Here is a 21,759-nt window from a genome sequence, read left to right as displayed (position 1 = left end):
AAGAAATCTCATTCCATTCAAATGTTTCTGTACATCCCTTTCCGGTGGAGAGTCGAAAGCTCAACACTTTTTTTGTTTATTTGTTTTTTTTTTATAATTATTGATATTCACTCTCCAGAGAATCTTTCTACACTTGTTTGGTTTCCAATCGGGCAAAAGGACTAGACCTAGGACTAGCTCACAAAAGTAGCTTTTTCAAAAAATGCAAAGAATTCTAACAACATAAGACACTTTCATACTTTTGATCGGTGTAGCGCCCCCTTTAGGCCGATTGGGGCGAGCCTTGGTGACATTGTAGACGGTTCGAATACTACCATCCCTCCAAGTTTCAAATCTCTACGATTTATGGTTTGGTCTGCCCGATCAGTTTTAAGTGGGGATTTCTGATTCTTGGCCATTCTAACAATTACAATAGGGTTTCAACACTATGCGCTTGAACCCCTAATTAAAATATTAATATGGTATCAATATGTTATCCTTATATTTGACAGCTGCTCAGTGGAGAATTTAATATGGTTTTGTGGTTGTGCTGGTCTAATTTTTGGTGACTGTTCTGTCAGTGGTTTCCTGAAAGTTTATTTTAGCCCTAAAGATTTCTCTCTAATGGGATTTGTCTGTTAACACAGTTTGTTTGTAATGTGTCATGAAAGGTGGCTTCCCCCCCCTTCTCTCTGTGTGTGCGCATAAGTTAGGTGTCTCTAATGACAAGTTTTAAGCCTGTCTCCCAGCGGATCCATACTCCCGTTACCGTCTTTGTTTGTCTCTGTGTCTCTGCTTTTAGCTTCTAATAGGGTTTGTGTTCCCCTCTTATCTGATTTTTGCGCACACAAAGCGGCAGACACTACACAAATGACCTTTCACAGAGGTCCTGAGAGGGCCACGGACACACACACACACACACACACAGACACAGCAGTGGACACTAAAGGAATGATCTCAGGTCCCAGTGGATGAACAGCCACGCACACCCTGAGGACAGTGAGTAATGGAATAGCAGCTTTTAGCACAGCGCACTGGTAACTATAACCATGTATAATGCAGAGAAACACGATCTGTGACTACTGAACCACAGTACCCCTGTTTATACCAAATCTGATGCTGCTTTTGTTCACACACCCACTCACAAGGTGATTAATGGGTATACTGACACTGTGGCCTGTGTTGGACACCAAGATGCTGGTGTCCCTCTTTGAACACTTTCACTTTTTTACCTCTCCTCTTATAGCTGCTTTCAAGCTCTGCTTTGATTTGAGGTGATGAGCTTCACATCCCTTATTTCCTTCCATCCTGCTCCGTCTCTCTGGAGGCCCTTTTGTCTGTATCTAAGTATGGGATGTTAACCTTCTTCTCATCCCTCGCTTCCTCGTTCCACTCATCAGACTGTGTTCTGTCTTGGATCTGATGAGGTTAACATCCTCATCTCTTTACGGATCCCTTGGTCCTCTTCTCCTTCCTGTCCACCCTTCAGGGGCCTGATCCCTTCTTATACCTACAAACCACTGCAACTGGCCCTCAGCTCACAAAGCTGTTTTCGTCCAGTTTCTAATTCGGCCCCCTGCTTGGTGCAAAATACTTGTAAATGATGGCGCTACAAAAATGAGGGATGGAAGTTAATGGCTCTGTTCCAAAACAGTAAGCTGCCTATGGAGAAACTGTTTTGAGGCATCGTAGGTATCCTTGTTGACAAGAAGGCTTTATTTATCTTTTCAGGAATAGGCAATCTAATAATGCAGTCATGTATGTGTTCAGAAAAGAAATTAAGCTGTTCCAAGAATCCCAAGCATTAATATTCATGATGCCAATTCATTTTTATACTGTTTAGTTGTATCAACTTTGTATCAATTAGGTAATAATAAAGAAAACACAGCTCAGAACAATGAATTATATTTGTACCTTTCTTAAAGGACCTGTCTACACAGAGATGCATTTAGCTTTATACATTAAAAAAAAAATTGTATCGTAAAGGCATTTGTCCAGACGAATCCATTGTTTCGGGAGCCTGAGTGCATAAATCTGAAAATTACACCCTTGCATTATCGTGTGTGCAGGTGATCCGGATATTTTGTGAAATTATGTTTTCATCACCCCACGTCTCAACCCTAATCAGACACCGCTATGTTACATAACACAAGCAACAAGAACATGAACAAACAATGAATGACTTTATTTTTATTATTCCATGTTTGTCTTGTTTTGTTGGGTTTGTATGCAGTGTGCAAGCTTTGTGCGCATACTCCAAGTCGTCTTTGTTTTTAGTGTATTTCTGTGGCAGAATTACAGCGCCATATACTGCTGTGGCATGTATACTACAGACACGCAGTTTTGTTTACTATACGCATATTAAAGCATTCGTGACGCTAACAGTGTTTTCATTTTTTGCCACCTCAATATATGAGTACATGCAACACACAAACATAATCTGTAGACCTGCCCTGTGAGTCACTTCATAAGCATTTTACCACTTATTTTGAGCAAAACTAACATCATACGGTCTTCACAGCAACCTGTCAAAATAAAAATTTGAACATGTATGTATTAAAACATTTTTAAGGAATATTTACCAGAATTTATTTACTAGAAAAATGTAAATGAACAAACACACACACAGAATATTTCTGAAAAAAAAGAAATGACATTTTTTTTTTTTTTATAAAATCTATTAATTAGAGAAACTTTTGATTATTACAATTTAATGAAACCATTAAAATGGAATCTAGAAAATATTAATGGAAAACATAGAATTTAATAAAAAATAAACTTATAAATTGCTGGTAAAATTGCTGGTAAATTGTGTATGTTTCATGATTTCAGTTAATTAGGCATGCTTTTTGATGCCCAGAAAATTTTAAATGGTAAAAATGGTATTTGGGGGAAAAAAAAAAAAAATTAGATAAAGCGTAATTTGGGGAAAAATAGTACAGATTTTCATAGGGCCCGATATATCTAATTTCAATATGCCTTTTTCCATGACTAAAAAAATTATTGGTGACTGAGGGTTACATTAACATTTCATACTAAAATATTGTTAAAAGTAGTGATGTAAACCGTAGTTAAAATGGATAATTTTACCCGTTATTTATAGTTTGGCAACATACTATCATCAACCTATTAAAATAATAAGTAAAACTGGGTATTGAGTTCGAATTCCCTCGATATTAAAAAAAAAATGTCTTGTCTGGTACCAAATTTCAAAACGGCATTTTACAAATAACAAACGATCTTTGTCCCTACTGGCATTTCCACTGCGATTCAGAAAAGATTTACATGACCGAAAACCACCATAGAGTGTTTAGAATAATTTCGACTGCAATCTAATGTGTGTGTTGGCCATTTTACTGAAATATGTGACCCTGGACCACAAAACCAGTCTTAAGTAGCACGGTCATATTTGTAGCAGTAGCCAAAAATACATTGTATGGGTCTTAAAAAATTATAAATTTTTCTTTTATGTTAAAAATCATTATGATATTATAAGTAAAGATCATGTGCCATGAAGATATTTTGTAAATTTCCTACCGTAAATATATCAAAACTTAATTTTATTAGTATTATGGACAACTTTAAAGGCGATTTTCTCAGTATTTAGATTTTTTTGCACCATCAGATTCCAGATTTTTAAATAATTGTATCTTGGTTAAATATTGTCCTATCCTAACAACATCATTTTGAAAACATATTTATTCAACTTTCAGGCAATGTATAAATCTTAATTTAAAAAAATGACCCTTATGACTGGTTTTGTGGTCCAGGGTTATATATGTAATTTGTAGCCTTTTATATCAAATTAATTGCTACACCTGGTTAGCATTCCTCATGTAAACACCCTGTATTGTAATAGAAATCACATACAAATCATATACTGTCATGCAAAAACATACTAGTGTAAATGTATCCTAAAAGATGTGGAAACTGTTTTTTTTTTTTTTTTTTTTTTTTTTTTTGTTCCTTTGTGCAGTGGTTCAGGAGAAGAGTATGTAAAAATGTCAACAAGCTGAAAAAACGTACTTTTTAAATATTTTTTTAAGTAATCTAATTTTGTTAGAATGAATTTCATCAAATTTGTATCAAAAAAAAGTAGGGATGCACGATTTTTTACCGATAGCCGATAATTAAGTCCTTCTTGTGGCCAATACTGATACCGATAACCAATACGTTCATATTTTTATATGATAATTTTGTGCACCCAGGAGAATACAAAATCTAAGATAAACTAATGAAATGTATATTATATATCTGGGTCAAACAATCATAGCAAACATCAGTCCTGACTCTTCAAAAATGTTTTTATTTTTGTGTAAGGCACCACAATTCTAAATAAATAAAATGCTTTGACATTTGTCAACCTGGAAAAAAAGAAAAGTGCATCATGAACTAACGTCAGATGTCCAAATGTCCATTAAAGCTTACGTGTAGTCCATTCTTATTGATCATATTATGAATGTGTGCAACAACCAAATCGTACAAGACGGGGAATAAAACATCAGAATCGAGTTTAAAAAATCTCAACTTTTCAGAATGCCGCAAGCCAAACGCAGGTCATGTGACATGAACCAAACAATCAGCTTCACCCTTTCCCTCAATAACATTGAAAGCACTGCCAAGGTGGAGAAACAGCTTATCATAGCTGTACAGGAATAAACATTTTTAAATAAATTTAATAACAGAGCTACTGCAAGCGATTTTTAATGCTGAAAATCCATTTATCCTTTGCTGAAACTTCCGCGTCTTTATGAAGAGCGCAGGTCATGGTTGCTTAGCAACGGCAGACGCCACAGCAGAGCAGGCCACAGAGCGGTTTGGAAAGCAAGAGAAAGCGGCGCGCATAGCGTTTTCCACGTGTTTTTAGGAGCGACATGTAAACGGCCCCTAAAACAGATTCACCGCGATGACGACCTCTGAAGTGAGATTTGAAATAAGATGAAATAAGATTTGTTGTGTTAAAACTTGACGGCTTTTTACCTCCTCTCAGAATCCTTGCTAAATATGTGTTGCAAATAGCAATAGCATCGTCCTCCTCTGCCACCGTGAAAAACTTCCAGACCGGCGAAGACGATGATGTCGACACAGATGATGACGTATTAAACGCGACAAAGGCCGAGAGTCACTGCAGTTTACAGCTGCAGTCACTTGCACTCGGAAAGCAGATGAATCTCAGATAAACCAGACTGATTGATTGATTTACCAGCAAGAGTACTTTATGGGATCGGGTTTCATTTATTTATCGGAGCAATAAAAATGACGTAATTTTTACCCATATCGGTCGATAATTTATCTGTCCGATAAATATCGTGCATCCCTAAAAAAAAGTATTTTTCAGGAACTGGTATCAAAGTCAAGGTATTTTTATCGATATTAAGCATTTTTGCACGATACTCAGCCCTACTTAAAATGTTCTGTAACAGTTAGGATGTTGCCTTAAAAGGGAGCTGCCCATGTAGGTAAATAGTCAGCGAGTGTTTTCGAACAGCTCTTTAAGAGGAAAAAGAAACCGCAATGCTGGTAAAGTCGTCTGGTGCACCCCAGGGTTCTGTCATCCTCTGCTAATTTACTGACTCCATGCCTCCAAACACAAACACTCGCCTTACTTTTGCGAGTCCCACAGGAGCTCACCTCACCGCAGTAGCCGTGCTTCCGTAAAGCCCTGCTCTGCTACCGTGAGGAGCCCTCGATCTTTTGTACCGCCGCACAGGACCACTGCGTTCTCACAACGATAACGCAACACTGAATGTGACCCGAAACCAACACAGGCTCTAATTTCTGTCAGCCTGAAAGACTTCAATCATCACGTTCTTATGTCTTCCATGAAAGGATGGCACAGTGGGATATACAGTAACATATGTAGAAGAACAGAATAGGAAGAAGAAAAATAATATCGCTTAATAGATTCCAGTCTCATCAGACACTGCGTGTTTCCAGTTTTATCAGACGGTTGTCTTTCAGAGGCATTGTGCTGTCTGACATATCATTAATCATTCCTTTTGTGGGATCTGATCTATTATACACAATTCGGCTTTGTAGTGCCGCACTTACCCACACATATGTGACAAGCACCAATAATTCTAAGGGAATTGAATATAACCTAAGAATGATAATTTATTAGTCTACAGCAACAGACAATCATGTTCTGAAGTCAAGTGGATTCTGATTGGCTCTCAGTGTTTTGGTTCATCATGTGCCATCACAGCCTTGCTTTAAATTTCATGTCTATCAAGGCTCTACATGGCTGTATGGGCAAACATACACGCTACTTCATCCCCAAGGGGCTCGTAATACATGCAGGGCCTCACATCCTCTCTTAACCCACAACAATGGCCTCTTCAGCTGCCTCTCACTAACACTGACGCCTGTATAGGGAATACTTCAGCAACAAAAGACCTGGACACAAAGAGAGAACGACAAGGAGATGGTGAGATAGTGTTAAATGTAGAAACGGACAAACCTCGGCTTGAAGAGCGAGACGCCAGAGGGAGTAAAGAGTGGATGTGATAGTCTAGTCAGTGACCCGGCCGGCTTTGACGTATCGGGTGTCTAAACCGCTGTGTCTGATGCTGGTGACATTTTCTCTGTCGTGGAGAACTTCAGAGGAGCAGGTCTACCTGTAGTTTGAGTTACAGTAGTCTGGTTGTTGTAATTGGTAATGTGGCTAATGTAACTGTGTAATTGTTGCTGCTGCTTTGATGTTGGTTAAACACTGTGCTTGTTGTTTGGAGTTTGACTGCTGGGATGACCATCATGATTGGTTTTTCACCTCAAAACCCATGAACCTTTGCACCTGAACCAGACTCCCTCAGAGATGCTAATCTTTCCTTTCCAAGATTAATCGCATTTGGTTGGAAGTTTCAGGGACAACAGGTGGTCTTTTACAAAGCGTGGGCAATTCAGGAGTAGGATTGTTTTGTCTGAAACAGTTTAAATTGCATCCTAAATATTCCAGACTCTACAGACCATTTAATTTGCTAATTAATTTTCTGATGAATCAACACCACCAAAAATTGCTCTGTAAAATCTGTTATATTTTTTCCAAATGTAGTTTTTTTTTTTTTTTTTTTTTTCATTTTAATTTTTCTATTTTTTTATTTTTTTTTTTACCAAATTCTGATTTTATAAAAAAAAATAATTTTGTTTTATTTATTTTAAATTTGTTTTTATTTTATTTTTATTTTTTTTACAAATTGTGTTTTCCATTAATTTTCTGAATTCCATTTTAACGGTTTCATTCAATTTTAATAATTAAAAGCATCTGTAATTAATTTTATTTTTAAAAAAATTCGATTTATTTATTTCAAAATTTATTTTTATTTTTTGCCAAATTCTATGTTTTCCATTAATTTTACTGAATTTCATTTTAATGGTTTCATTTAATGTTAATAATCAAAACATCTCTAATTAATTGATTTTATTTAAACAATTAGTATTTGGTATAAAACTATTTAGTATTCATTTTATTTATTTTAAAAAAATTCCCAAATTTTGTGGTTTTCATTTATTTTCTGAATTCCATTTTAATGATGTTATTTTTTTATTTAGTTTTTTTTTTAGTGTAAATTTTAATAATCAAAAGCATCTGTAATTAATGAATTAATTATTTTTTATTTAATTTAAGATTATTTATTTATTTCAAAATGTAGGTTTTTTATATTTCATTTAAATTTTAATGATCAAAAGCATCTCTAATTAATTGATTTTATTTAAAAAAAATATTTTATTATACTTTTTTTCTTTTTTTTCAGAAATACCATGTGTATTTACTACTTTTTTTTTTTTTTTTTTTTCTTTTTTTTCTAATAAATAAGTTCTCGTAAATACTTTTTCTGGTATATTCCTAATAATGTTTTAATAATTTTATTAGTAGTAGTACTATCGTTACATTTATATTTCTATCACAATTTCTTTAAACAAAATGTTTATTTTGGTGGGTTTCTGTGAAGACCTTTAAGTGTCTGTTTGTATATGATATGACAATCGTTGTTTGTTTTTGTTTTTTTCTCAAAAGGAACGGTAAAATGCTCATGAAGTGACTCAGAGCATTTCTAGCAGGGTATCCGCGGATCCTTAAAAAGTCTTAAATAACGTTTTTCTAATATAAGGCCTAAAGTCTTAAATTCAGTTTCGGTAGGTCTTAAATTATTCTGGTCACATGTCCGTTAAAATATCTTCAGTCTTCATTACTTAATTTAGGTTCTGATGGAAAATATCAGGTAGAGCATAAAGAAAACGCCGTTCTAACAGCGTCTTTAAATCCATTTTGACCGCTCCCAGTACCCATACCGTAAGTGCACGATTAGACGCGCATACAAAAAAAAGTGCGGCTGGCGTGACCGTGTGTTTTCAAGACACGATTGGCATGACCGCAGTCACAGTGTCTGACGGACTGAAGATTTTTTTTTTTCTCCCCCTGTGGTAGTTACTGCGTCTTTAGACAGAATCACAGTAGCGGAATACAGGTCCAACAAGTTTTTTTCTGTATATAATGGTCTCAATAATAATAATAAATATAGGTCGAGCTAGCCTTCGAGATACTTTTAAATTGTTTTTGTTTTGTTTTTTTACTTGCCCGACCGAACAAACAGCCTGATTAAAACTGAAGTGACAAAAATAACCAGCGAAGCATCAAAAGGCAAGAAAGATTCCTATTTTAATACATTCAACGTAAACAGCAATTGATAATGGATAGTGTATTTCTGGTCTCTTTGTGACATACTTTAAAACAAATGAGCTTAACAGAACACCTAAAGAAACTCTAAACACACTGAGGCAACAATTGAAAATGTGTAGTTTATTTATAACATGATATAGTTCAGTAATATACCAAGGGCTTCAGCCTTTTGCTGAATATTCTCACGATTACAAATGTTACATTAATTTTAGTTTAATAAACTAGTTAGTCAAGTAGTTAAATTTTAAACAAAATATTTACTGTTTTGTTCTGTTTCACCAACGAAAATAGTTCCAAACAAGGATCGCAGCAGAAGTATAGCACATTCTCCAAGCAACGTTTTACTACTAAATGATTCAATGTTTTTGCTCGAATCACTTGAAATAACTCAATAACTCGCTCATGAAGTGACTTACCACCACCTGCTGGTAGTTTAGTATGTTTAAAAGTATGCATCCATCCCCACCCCAACATTTCTAATTTGTACATTCATAAATGTATTTAAAACACTAATCTCATAACAACTTTTATTGCACTTTTAAGTTTGCAGTGTAAATTATGTAATCTGACTGCTAACAGCCATATAGAATTTGATAAATTGTAATGAATTCAAAGGTAATGCATACTAGGGCTGAACGATATGGACAAAATTTCATATCTCGATTTTCATGCCAGATATCTCGATATCGATACGATACGATATGACTACGGGTTCGGTGAAAACCAAGCATTTCTCAGAAAAAAAAAACATTAAAATACAAAAAAATTTGGAAAGTGTAGTTTTATTTTTAAGAACTCACTGCCAGTCATCAACATTAACATAAATTACCAAAAAATAACCCGCATTTGGACGTCGACTTGTACGGCATAACGCTACTGAACGCGTCAGCAATCAAACTTTGCTTTGGCTTATTTTGGGATGACTGAGAAGTCCCCAGTGTTTCTCTCATTGTCGTGCACTCTTCATGCAGCACCCGATGGTGTTGTTTCAGGTGGTGAAACATGTTTGTTGTGCTACCTTGCTTACGCCTGTTTCACACATACTCCGTATACAGTGTGTATGCAGTCCGTGTGCGTTACGTATGCGGTGCAGAAGCAGCACGGACTGGTTTTGCTTTCACACAGGACGCGTTTGCAGTCCGTTCCTGATCCGCGGCTGTTTACCACAAACACACCATTTATCCGTTATTTTGATTTAAAATACAAACGTGCTTTTTCTGCATTGGGATCCTCTTTTATTGCAGTACAGTAATACAATCGTTCATAGACATATTCACGTTTAAACTCAATAAGTTAAACGTATTATTCAATGCACTTGACTTCTAGATTTATATATTAAGTTGCTAAAGCAAGTTGCAACACATTTAGACAGCATAGGTATAGCTTCCTTTTCTTATTAAAATTGGGCTATCACAAATATTTTAAATTAAAACTTATCACAGACAGAAACAGTCAGCTTTCGTGCCTTTCGCATTAAATCGTTATTAAAAACAATCTCTTAAAGAACTTTTCTACCTGGACAAATGCATTATGTTGCCTTGTTTATTTAAAAGTGCACTTTTCCTAGTTTTAAACCTAGCCAAAAAGCCACGTGTTGACTGTAAAACACAGTAGACTTCATTTATATGCATTTATGGTATAATCACCACATTTCCGTGTCAATCCATATTCATTTTTACAGCTAACAATGCGCTGTCACTTTAATCCACTGCTGCAAATGCACCGCTTCTGGGACGTACTGCCGGACAGCAAACGCGTGCAGTGTGAACGCTCTAATCCGTTAACATGGGTGCGGAAAAAAATACGCAACGCATATGCACTGCAGACGGAGTATGTGTGAAACGGGCGTTAGTCGCAATTTTTGTTAAGCACGACCTGCACAACACGTCATATTTATGATTTATGTTTTGGCACCAAGTCAGATTCTGCACTACCACCGGCCGCATTATCTCCCGCACTCATTTTCTTTCTTTTTAATTTCTCCGCTGTCTCTGTAGTGTGTGCGCGCTGTCTTTAGCGGTGCATTCAAGGGCACTCGTAAAACTGATGTTCGTTGTGTGACTGCCAGAGTTGTATGCAGGGCGGGGCGAGCGCGGAGAGGGGAAATCTATATCGTCTATATCGTTGCTTTTTTCGATAGTAATATCTTGAAAGTTCATATCTAGATATAGATACGATAACGATATATCGTTCAGCCCTAATGCATACGTTTCAAAAGTAAAAAAAGGCCTTTATAAAGTTCAATCAAATATGCAGATTTAAGATGTAAAAGCTAAAAGAGCACTGATGAAAATATTGCTTCAGAATAAACTGTTTACATCACCAGATATCTCTAAGTGGTACTTTTATGGGGATATTTTGTGTGGAATAGTATCTGCTGATATGAAAAGTTCACTGTATATCGTAGTAATATAATTTATGACCGCCATGAAATATTGTTTACTTTTTACATTAAACAAATGAAATATTGCATATATGCATGTAATATAACATATATTTCCAGTACAGGTTTAGGTCTTAAATTTCATAAAAGGTGCTATTAAAAAGGTCTTTTGTTTATGTGATCACGTACTCGTTTATTGAGGCGGTAGATGTTCATTCACACAGTGACATGCAAAAAATGCAGGATTTATATTTAAATAGTCTTTTTGCAGCCTAATATTTATATAGACTTTTGATTTATTCATTTGAAATTGGGCAAATTTCATGACATTCCACGTTATACAGTAAATTCCATTTTGATGACTAGATTCCGTGTTTTCTGCGTCATGGAAATCATAGGGCCCTACAAGACTTACCTCATTGTGTCCCTGCACATTTGGATAAAGCTGAAACTCAGGTCACCTAGAATTGACAACTTTAACGGTGTGTTCACACGGGGCGTAAGCGTCAACGCTTAACGGAAGGCGTGGCTGACGTTTATGGTCATAGCAGCGTCAGCCAATGAAATGCTGCTCTTGAACAGGATGAACGTGATTGGCTGCCGCCTCGCCACTGTATTTGCATAGAGCGATCTGATTGGCTGACGCGGCGCTTCACTGGCGTTGCTCGCGGCAGAAGTTGAAAATTTCTTTCGGCAACGCTTGACGTCACCCATTCAAAGTCAATGGGAAGCGTTGACGCTTACGCCCCGTGTGAACACACCGTAAATGATCAGTATCTGCGTGACAACAGCTTTTGAGCTTACTACAGTTAAGTTGTGAAATGGAGATCACACAATAAAATCAGCTTGAATCTGATCTGGCTTTCACCTCATGTTTTTTACCTCACTGCTAGAGCTGGAATGTATCAGGCTAGACTGGTGTTTGTGTGGATGACAGGAGTGTAAAAAACGCTTGTTCAGTCTAATGAACAATCTCACATCACCTTTTAAGGCTAAACTGTGTTTTTTCTAAGCCTTACCAAAATGGAGTCAACCACACTCTTTTCCTCTCGTCTGTCATCTGCATATGACTTTCTTATCACAGATTTGATACTTTGTTTAATCATATAGCTTTCTTAGAGGTGAGGATGAGGTCTCTCTCTCTTTCTCTTCTCTTTTTCTTTATCACTTTACCTCTGACTGTTGCCTTCTACGGCGTATGCGTGCGCATGTATTTGGGTCTCAAGAAAATAATGAAAGCCAGACTCAGGATTCTTAACCTGTGAGTCTGCTTTACAGATACGTCGAAAAATTTTGCTCACTGAGCCTGTTGATAAACAGGCATATATAATATCACCATATCTAAGTGCACAGAGTGCATTTGGGAATATTACAGATTCCCGGACAGAAATGCTCAAGGCACTTGGCTGAAAACACCTGTGTGACTTGACTATTTGTAACTTAAAACCATTTTAGACTGTTACTTTTTTGGGTTAATAAATGAGGCTTTATTTTCTTTGTCCCTGAAACCCAAAACCATCCAGGATAGCAGGTCTGTGTGGAGAATCTTACTTCAGTATGGCTCCACGGGTTCGTCTGGGTCAGATCACTCATAGCGCAGAACCATCCCGCCTCCAGCTGAAGTCTTTACCCGACACACTGCTCTGTAATTCCCCTCTATTAGAATGTGTGTGAGAGAGCAGCGGAGAAACGCTGACTCAGCAGGGTTGATTACAGGACTGGTTGCGTTGTTGTGGAGCCACAGTGTAAACATCAGCGGAACAGCATGTTGTTTTTGTCACCAGGGGTCAGACTTTATAACAAGACATGCACTCATTTGCTATTAGCGTGGAGCCACAGTGCATGTTTGTGTGTCAAGACGGTAATATGGAGGGTTTATGTGCACAAACACGTGTCACGACTGATATGCTTGATGTCAGTGCACACGCACACAAAAAGGATGATGCTTGCATGCATGTTGTGATTTCTAACCAACAAAATAATCTGCTTCATTGACATTCTCCACAATGACTGGCCTATGTCACCCTCATCTCATTCCAAACCAGTCTGAATTTCAATGTTCAGTGGAACATAAAGAAAACAAGAAATACAATGGATTCAATGAGAGCATACAGTGAGCATACCTCAAATGATCATTATTTTTAATGCTAGAAAAATGCATTTAAAAAAAGTATAAGAACAGTTTTAAGCCAGAAAAGCTGTTTACTTAAGTTGATATTCATTTTTGTGTTGACTAATTTGTTATATAGCAATTGGACTGTGTAGATGGTTGTTAATTTTTAAAATCAGTTCTTTTGTCATGTTAATAGTGTTTTAATGCAAGTTAAAATGATTTCTGTGTATTTTACAACATTACTGTACAGCATTCACTTGCAAAATTGCTCCCATAACCAAGTAGAAAAAACATACAGTAGCCTTCAAAATGTGGGTTTTTATTTAATTTTTTTAAAGAAATTAATACTTCAGCAGGAATACATTAAATTGATCAAAAGCAACAGTAGAGACTCTCTTCATTCTAATATAATAGAGGGCATTTTAAAAACAAATTTGAAAACAAGTTTTGTCCTACCACTTTTTGGCGTACTATAAAAACATACAGTGACATTCATTCATTCTAGTAAAAATGAATGTGAGAATAAATAACATTTTAAAATGAATTCCATACAACACTAAATAATAATAGCCTTTTTTTTCACTTTTGTGTTTTAATGAATACTTTTTTACAATAAATATGTAAAAAGGTAATTGCAACCTTTTTTTAAGAATTGCATGGTACAAACTACCAATTCTAACTTTTTTTTTTCTCAGAACTGTGTGATACAAACTCAAATTTCTGACTTCTTTCTCAGAATTGCAAGATACAAACTCTAAATTCTGACTTTTTTTTTTCTCAGAATTGCGTGCTACAAACTTCCAATTCTGACTTTTTTTCTCAGAATTTTTGGCGTACAACTTTTTGGCGTACAATAAAAACATACAGTGACTCTCAAGACTGTCATTCATTCATTCTAGTAAAAAATGAATAAATAACATTTTAAAATAAATACCATACAACACTAAATAATAATACCCTTATTAATATTTTATTTTTTTTACTTTTGTCTTTTAATGAATAACTTTTTACAATAAAAATTTAAAAAGATAATTGCGACCGTTAATTGTTAAATCCGTTAATTCTAACTTCTTTCTCAGAACTGTGTGATACAAACTCCCAATTCTGACTTCTTTCTCAGAATTGCAAGATACAAACTCTAAATTCTGACTTTTTTTTTTTTTTTTTCAGAATTGCGTGATGATAACTTCCAATTCTGACTTTTTCTTAGAATTGTGTGATATAATCTGACCTTTTTTCTACTACTACTCGTTTTGTCCTACTACTTTTTGGCATACAATAAAAACATACAGTGACTCTCAAGACTGTCTTTAATTCATTCATTAAAAAAAAACTACTTTTGTGTTTTAATTAATGTGGAAGCCCATTTCTGCCACTGAATAAAAAAAATGTAAAAAGGTAATTGCTACTTTTTAAGAATTGTGTGATACAAACTTCCCAATCCTGACGACTTTTTCAGAATTGCAGGATACAAACACAATTCTGACTTATTTTCCCCTCAGAATTGCATTATTTAAAGTTACAGTTGCGAGTTATAAAGTCAGTAAGTGTTATAAACTCACAATTACGAGAATTCTAAGCTTTAAACTTGCATTTTGGAGAAAGTCAGAATTGCAAGATTAAAACTGGAGTCGAAAGAAAAAAGACAACTGCGAGATAAAAAGTCATGTTATTTTTATTCAGTGGCAGAAGCTGGCTTTCATGTAGAAAAGAAAATCATGTGGGTTTTAAAATGACAAGAGAAAGGTGAAATATTTCTTTCGAGTCTATCAGATTGTTTGACCCATGTTTATATAGCAGCTAAACTCTTAAAAGTTCATGCCAGATGTCTTACCTATTAAAACTTCACACTTGTATAATTAAGTACCCGTCCATTTTTCTCTCCGTCTCTCGCCACTGCTGAGCTCTGTGCTACTGCTATACGTTAAAACTAACAAATCTTTTTCATTACTTCAGGAATGAGGGTTTATGGCCTTATGGCCTCAGGCAAGAGCTCTGCACATTTAATTTCATTTTGAGTACCTGCCATTGGACTCTGGAAAGGTGTCCGGTTTGACTGTGTGGAGTACTAGCTCAGATTTTGGTATTAAGACAAACAGTATCCAGCTGCAACTACTCCTCCTTGTCATCTACTTTCTCATTCCTTAGTGCCTCATTTTTTTCTCGTTTTATCTCTTCTGTTGCTGTGTCCCTCTTTCGTGGTGTGACTGTGAGCTGTATATTTACTCTGTGAAATAAGAGGAGATATTTGTGAGTGTTACACTGAAACCATACTGCGAAAGTATACAGCCTTGTGTTTAGATTCACTCTTCCATGACCGTGTTTGTATGTTCATCGCTAATGTTTGTTCTTTTCGATTGCAGTAAAACACTTTATATTTGACTAGACTGAAGAAAACGTGAGAGGTTTTTGCCTGTGCAAAACTTGATGTGAAAATGTTATGGGTGGTTGCCAGGGTGTGCCAAGGTATTCTAGGTCCAACAGGCAAATATTTTATTTCTCATTATTTCAGTAATAGCTAATCTCTTAAAAAGAAGCACGAAATGAGCCTTCTTTTGTGTATTTTGCTTGAATTGTGTGAGGCAAGTTACATAATAAAGTTAAAAGCTTTTGAGTTAGTAAAGCCCTCTGAGAACTTCGCCTCTTTTTCACTTGGTGAGACACAGAACATCTAGATTTCATATTTAAACAGAAGTCTTTTTGCGGTTTAGTAATCACAGACAGTAGTTCATATCACCATTTGAATTTGATTTATTAATCCGAAATTTGCCAAATTCTGAGACAGTCCGCATTAAACGATAAATTTAATTTTAATGACTGTGTTCCGTGATCCTGTACATATTTTCTGCTTCAGAGAATTCATATGCCCCTAGATTAGGGGTTTGATCAAATCTCTTAGTATGCAAAATATTACACAATATACTTTCCTATGTATGTGTCTATTTGCTTCCCAAATATTAGGGTGCAGTTTATTGGCTATCATTTGATGACAAAATAGAGCTCTTTCAAACACTCACACACTCATCTAGCTCTCATTGTGCTTTAATTTTGAAGCGTATTAATGAATTCCCATGCAGAATTTTGATAACCTTGTTCTCATCAGTCACCATGAGAACTAGTTAACCCCTTAATCCACCAGCTTCCTTTCTAATAATGAGAATCAGAGCTTGTACAAGTAAAAGACAGATGGCAAGAAAGAGATCTTAAAGTGAGAGTGTTCAAAAGAGGGACCAGGTCAGAAGTTTGGATCACTCAAAATATGTTCCAAAAAACATGAGCAGCTGCTTTTTTTAAATGAGACCTATTATGCCTCAAGATGTAATATCTCAGGTGTCCCCAGAATGTGTCTCTGAAGAGTCAGCATGCGAGTACTAAACTAGGTTCTCTTTCATGTCTTATTGCGCTTAAACTGTCAAATATACAAAAGTTTGTTAAAAACACGCAGTCGAGTTACAAACAGTTATGTCTGTGAAGGTAAACAGCTGGGAAAGAAATTGCATGTTTATATTAGATCTGTGTGGCAGCAGCGTAATGTACAGTAAATAAATCATTAAATCCACTGCTCTCTTGTCTCCTCTGAGGCTTGAACACCTTATTGAATATTCAAATGCATCTATAATTCCCAAAAATGCTGTCCAGGTCTAAAGCTTGATTCCTATATGAGACTAAATGGCACCCTGAACGTTATTGGAATGTAGATGGAAAACTCTGTGAACTGTTTTTAGCTGTACGTGATTCAGCTGTGCATGCTGACTCTGCATATTTTCCAGCTTGAGTCGTTTCTTACACACATACAGATGTGTTTTGTTGTCCCAAGTCCCTCAGGCAACACATATTGATGGGGCAGTGATCCCGCTGTAAATCAAACATGAACAAACACACATGGATCTTGGTTTGTTTTCTATTAATCAGCAAAGTTCGCAGCCTGTTTGTGAGTTTGGCTCATGTGGGAGAGAGATAGAAGATTGTTTTCATTAAAAGATCTGTGAGATTGCTTGATGGAAGGGCAATTTTGGCATTTGAGTTTATCTCTAGATCAATTATACTCATATACACACACACCCAAAACATAATCACATACTTAGTCCCTTTGCAAACACACACACAACTGATGCAAGTACAGTTCATATAAACATTTTCAGATTTTTACTGTCGTATATTTCAGCAAGGGCCCTTAAACCACATTGCATCATTGGTTTTTGCCTCCTTAGTACTCAAAGAGGTTTTGTGAATGGTTTTTCTCTCAGAAAACAATCATTTCCTTATCTCTAAACTTGAAAAAGGAGTATTTTAGCTTTTCAGAAATGATGTTCCCCATGCCAGAACTCTCTTTTCTATTTCATATTTCCTTCTCTTTCTAGGAGATGGCTTTGGTGGCCCCTGAGTCCCCTTCAGAACAGGCCAGAAGAGTCTTCCAGACCTTTGACCCGGAAGGTAAAATTATTTAAAAGGAAGCATTTCATCTGTTGTGTGTGTGTTTGTGAGTGAGAAGAATCTCAAAATGTCAACTTGCCCCCAGCAGCTGAGTCAACTTGTCCTTCACTGAGAGGAAGATGAGCATTAGCTTTACAAAACCCAGAGCGAGTTTATTATCTCTGCAGCTTATCAGCCAGTGCAAAGATCCAACGCTTACTGTGTTTGTTTATACTTTACTGTAACTGTGGCAAGAGTAGGACATGAGAAAGAAAAAAATACATTTGATCTGAAACTAAGGCGTTATTTCGGTGGGGTAAAAGAGCAGTCATTTTCTCAGACAAGGGAGTGAATGTGTGGATCATTTATGTAGTTCAGTGGCTATATTTTTAGGTTTAAGGTTAAGCCCTTCGTTCTTTTTGATGACTCTCCCACAGTATCTCTTTACACAGCCAGATATCAGTCAGAAAGACCAGACTACACTCTTGCACACTCCCTCGTGTCCACCAACATACGGATTCACTGTCACTGTTTAAACGCACTTCAGTTGACAAGAAGCCAAGCTTGAACTTTTGAACATTATGTAGTCTCCACAGTTTATCTGATATTTATAACAAACCCACTGGTTACTTTCTCTATAATAATGATTTCAGACTGAATGTGATTATGTCCTATGTGGGCCATTCTACAGAATTGTTCAAAGTCAGAGTTGGAAACGTTTTGTGGGGGAAAAAAAGGTATTTTTCCCCCAAAAATTATAATATCCAAGGTACACATTTCTAGTAATTGTGCAGTTAATTCTTGTATATTGTATTATCAGAACATTTTGGAATGTTTGTACTTTCCCCAAATTTGTCACTATCGAAACACAGTGATCTATCATTTATTATAGGGCAATATATCATTTAAAGGTTATTTTGGCCTATTAAGATTTTGCAAATATATTTTTTTGCTATTTTATTTACATTTTTTCAGAGGTAAATCAATAGCAATTAGCCTTTCAACAATTTTTCAAGTGTAATTTATGACATTTGTTGTATTTTAAATTCAGTTTTTCTTTGTAAAAGGCAAACAGTTGATCCTACTGATTTCAAAGTTAAGGATTCATTAGTTTGAATATACACTAAACCAAAAACTGTCATAATATCTTAGTTGATAATTCAGTATACTTTGTGACTGTGCATTTTCAGATGCTCAATACATGGTTATCTAGCACAGTTCTGAACAGTGGTACATGTATAAAAACTAAATGTTGTGGAATAACACTGTGTGCTTAATTGCAGAAAAAAAGGTGTTCGGTAGCGATGTTCCTTAAAGTTACACAAATATTTTTCAGACTTTTGAACACATTTATCTCAAAATGATAGGGCCTTTCTACTCACACCTTGACGGAGGAATGTTTTGTGATCATAAATTTCGGGGTGTAGTTAAAATCAGTCTCAGCCAATGGACTAAAACATACACCGTTTCGGTAGTGACATGAAAAAGTTTCATAATTTACAAAGAAAATATAAAATGAATATTTTTTTGAACTTCACTTTTTAAAAGAATCAAAAAGATACTTTTAAAAACAACAATGGAAAAAAGTACAAAAGAGATTTTTAATCATTTTCATAAGTTGAAATTTAGGGGCTAGGGTTCAGGACAGCCACCTCCCAATTGAAAGTACCCAATAAATTATGATTTTATATATATTAAGCTTACTGCTATTTGAAATATTATTGTGGGTTTCAATAGATAATAGAAGGATCTAGGAAACATCTAAGATTTGAGTACTTTAAATGCTTTTTAAATGTTTTTTGGTTGTGGACAGCAGTTTGCACCAGTTCTGTAGAATGGCCCATATATGATTAACGGCCAGCAGTGTTTTATTTGTGAGCTTTTCTGCTGAGGATTTGTAGGGAGGAAGATCTCACATGATGATTTAATATGATTTAAGATAGTCAGATTGCAAAGTCAGCAATATAGCTTCTGAACAAACCACTGATGCTCCCATAGTCATATGTAGTGCAGTATATCTTTGCTTTGAGTCTGCATGAAGTTATATTTTTCTCCCAAACTTTTTCCTCTAATATTTATCGCTCTTGTATAAAACCTAAGACTCCTGATGATAGTATAGAGAATAGGTAGAGAAGGCATTTGATGAAAGAAATGAGAACCTGGAGCAGAGATCGCCCACAGCACTGTCTCATATCTGTCAGGTAGACGAGGTTTGTGCGTGTATATCACTGAATGTGTCACAGTGAGAACGTAAGTGTTCTTCCAAAGCTTTGATTTAAAGTGTCTAATTTACAGCACACACTCAAAGTGTCATCAAGAACAAGATTAGATGGTCTTGCTTGGCATCTTTTTGCCTTTTAACGTCGTAAACAACATTCCTGTTCCTCGCGTTAATACGAACAATACTGTGTGTGTGCGCATGATGAGAGAGTGTCTGTGTATTTTAGCTCAATTTCACTTAGCACTTTGAATGTGTTTATAACGACTCCAAACACAGACAGTTTAGGCACTAAATGAGATCCTTCACATGCATTTCATTTGTTCGAAGGAGGAAGAAAAAACTTCTAATGGATCAGTCTGTTTATGTAGTTTTATGTGATTCTAAAATGCTAAAATTGATCCAGTTTACTTTACAAAAAAAAGGCTCTTCGTCTTACTAAAAATCAGTGCATTGTTTTAAAGAAAAATTATTTTCATGACAGTCATGATCCAGTTAAACCCTGCTGGATGGTGCCACCCCACAATATTTTCCAACAAATATCGTTTCACTCAGAAATGCATCACATTACAGAAGTAATATTTTGTGAAAACATTTTTATGTCAGTAGTATAGAAGCTAGTTTCTAATGCATTATTCAAAACGCCTGAGTGTATCTGATTTCATGCTGTGGTACAGATATTTATTGTTCTTAATCCACTCACTCCAGGAAAGTTTAAGCAGAGAGTTCATTTTATAGCGAACGGAAAAGAGTTAGCATACCAGCTGCTCTGCAAACATCCTGTCTGACACTTGGAGACCAGAGAGGAGGAAAAACAACATACACCACTCATCCATCCATTTATCAGGCATTGTCTGCACGTGTTTGTGCACATATGTGCGCGTGGTCGATAGAACGGCTTTAATTAGAGAGATGAAACTCATGCTTTATGTTGGGCATAAGCACCAGTCGTGTGGTGGTGATCAAGACTTGCAGAAGCTCTAACCATCTGCTTCTTTCCTTTTCTCCTCATCTTTAGATAATGGGTTTATTCCAGACACACTGCTTGAAGATGTTATGAAAGCGTTGGATCTCGTCTCTGAACCAGACTAGTAAGTTTGTGTGTGTGTGTGTGTGAAGTGAGTGTGTATGATGGTTTTGATTATAAAACAGATCAATGCTGTCCTGATGTTCAAACAGTGTTAGATTTTTAATTATGAAAAAAAGTAATGCCTAATTACAAGGATGCATTAAATTGTCAAAAGTTTTGATTTCTAATAAATTAAAGTTTTTAACTTTTAAAAATGCATTGTTTCCGCAAAAATATTCAGCAACTGTTTTTACTGATAATGACTGTCAGAAACATATTTCAAAAACATAAAAAAAATTGCCAACCCCAAACTCTTTAATGCTATATATTTATAATATTTTTTTAATATATATTTTCATATTTAAGATTTTTAAATATTTTTTTAAATCATAATACACTACCAGTAAAAGGTTTGGAACTGTAAGATTTTTAATGTTTTTTTTTTTTTTTTTTTTTTTAAAGAAGTCTCTTCTCCTCAATAAGCCTCCATTTATTTGGGCCAAAGTACAGCAAAAAAAGCTGTAAAATTTTGACATTTTTACTATTTAAAATAACAGATTTCTATTTCAGTATATTTTAAAATGTAATTTATTCCTGTGATTTCAAAGCTGAATTTTTAGCATCATTACTCCAGTCACATGATCCTTCAGAAATCATTCGTTTTTGCTGCTCAAAAAACATTTAATATTTTTATTTTGAAAACAGATTTGTAGAATTTCTTTTTCAGGTTTCCTGAAAAAGTTCAGAACAGCATTTACCTAAAATAGAAATCTTTTGTAACATTATAAATGCCTTTATCATCACTTTTCATCAATTTAAAGCATCTCTTCTAAATACAAGTATTAATTTGTATAATTTCTTTCCCGAAAAAAAAAAAAAAATTACAGACTCCAAACTTTTGAATTTT

The 21,759-nt window shown here is 35.4% G+C and overlaps 1 protein-coding gene across 2 annotated transcripts in view; it reads left to right on the top strand.

The window, feature by feature from the left end:
- Nucleotides 1-21,759, top strand: part of mindy3 (MINDY lysine 48 deubiquitinase 3) — a 64,250-nt gene that overhangs the window by 26,623 nt on the left and 15,868 nt on the right. For both annotated transcript variants that reach the window (XM_073847210.1, XM_073847209.1), the window contains 2 exons: nucleotides 17,514-17,586; nucleotides 20,802-20,874. In XM_073847210.1, the coding sequence (XP_073703311.1) occupies nucleotides 17,514-17,586; nucleotides 20,802-20,874 (146 nt within the window). The remainder of the gene's footprint in view (nucleotides 1-17,513; nucleotides 17,587-20,801; nucleotides 20,875-21,759) is intronic.

Source organism: Garra rufa, chromosome 9, assembly GCF_049309525.1.
Source record: "Garra rufa chromosome 9, GarRuf1.0, whole genome shotgun sequence".
NCBI classification, from domain to species: Eukaryota; Metazoa; Chordata; class Actinopteri; order Cypriniformes; family Cyprinidae; genus Garra; species Garra rufa.
This window is presented reverse-complemented; position numbering and strand designations above follow the sequence as displayed.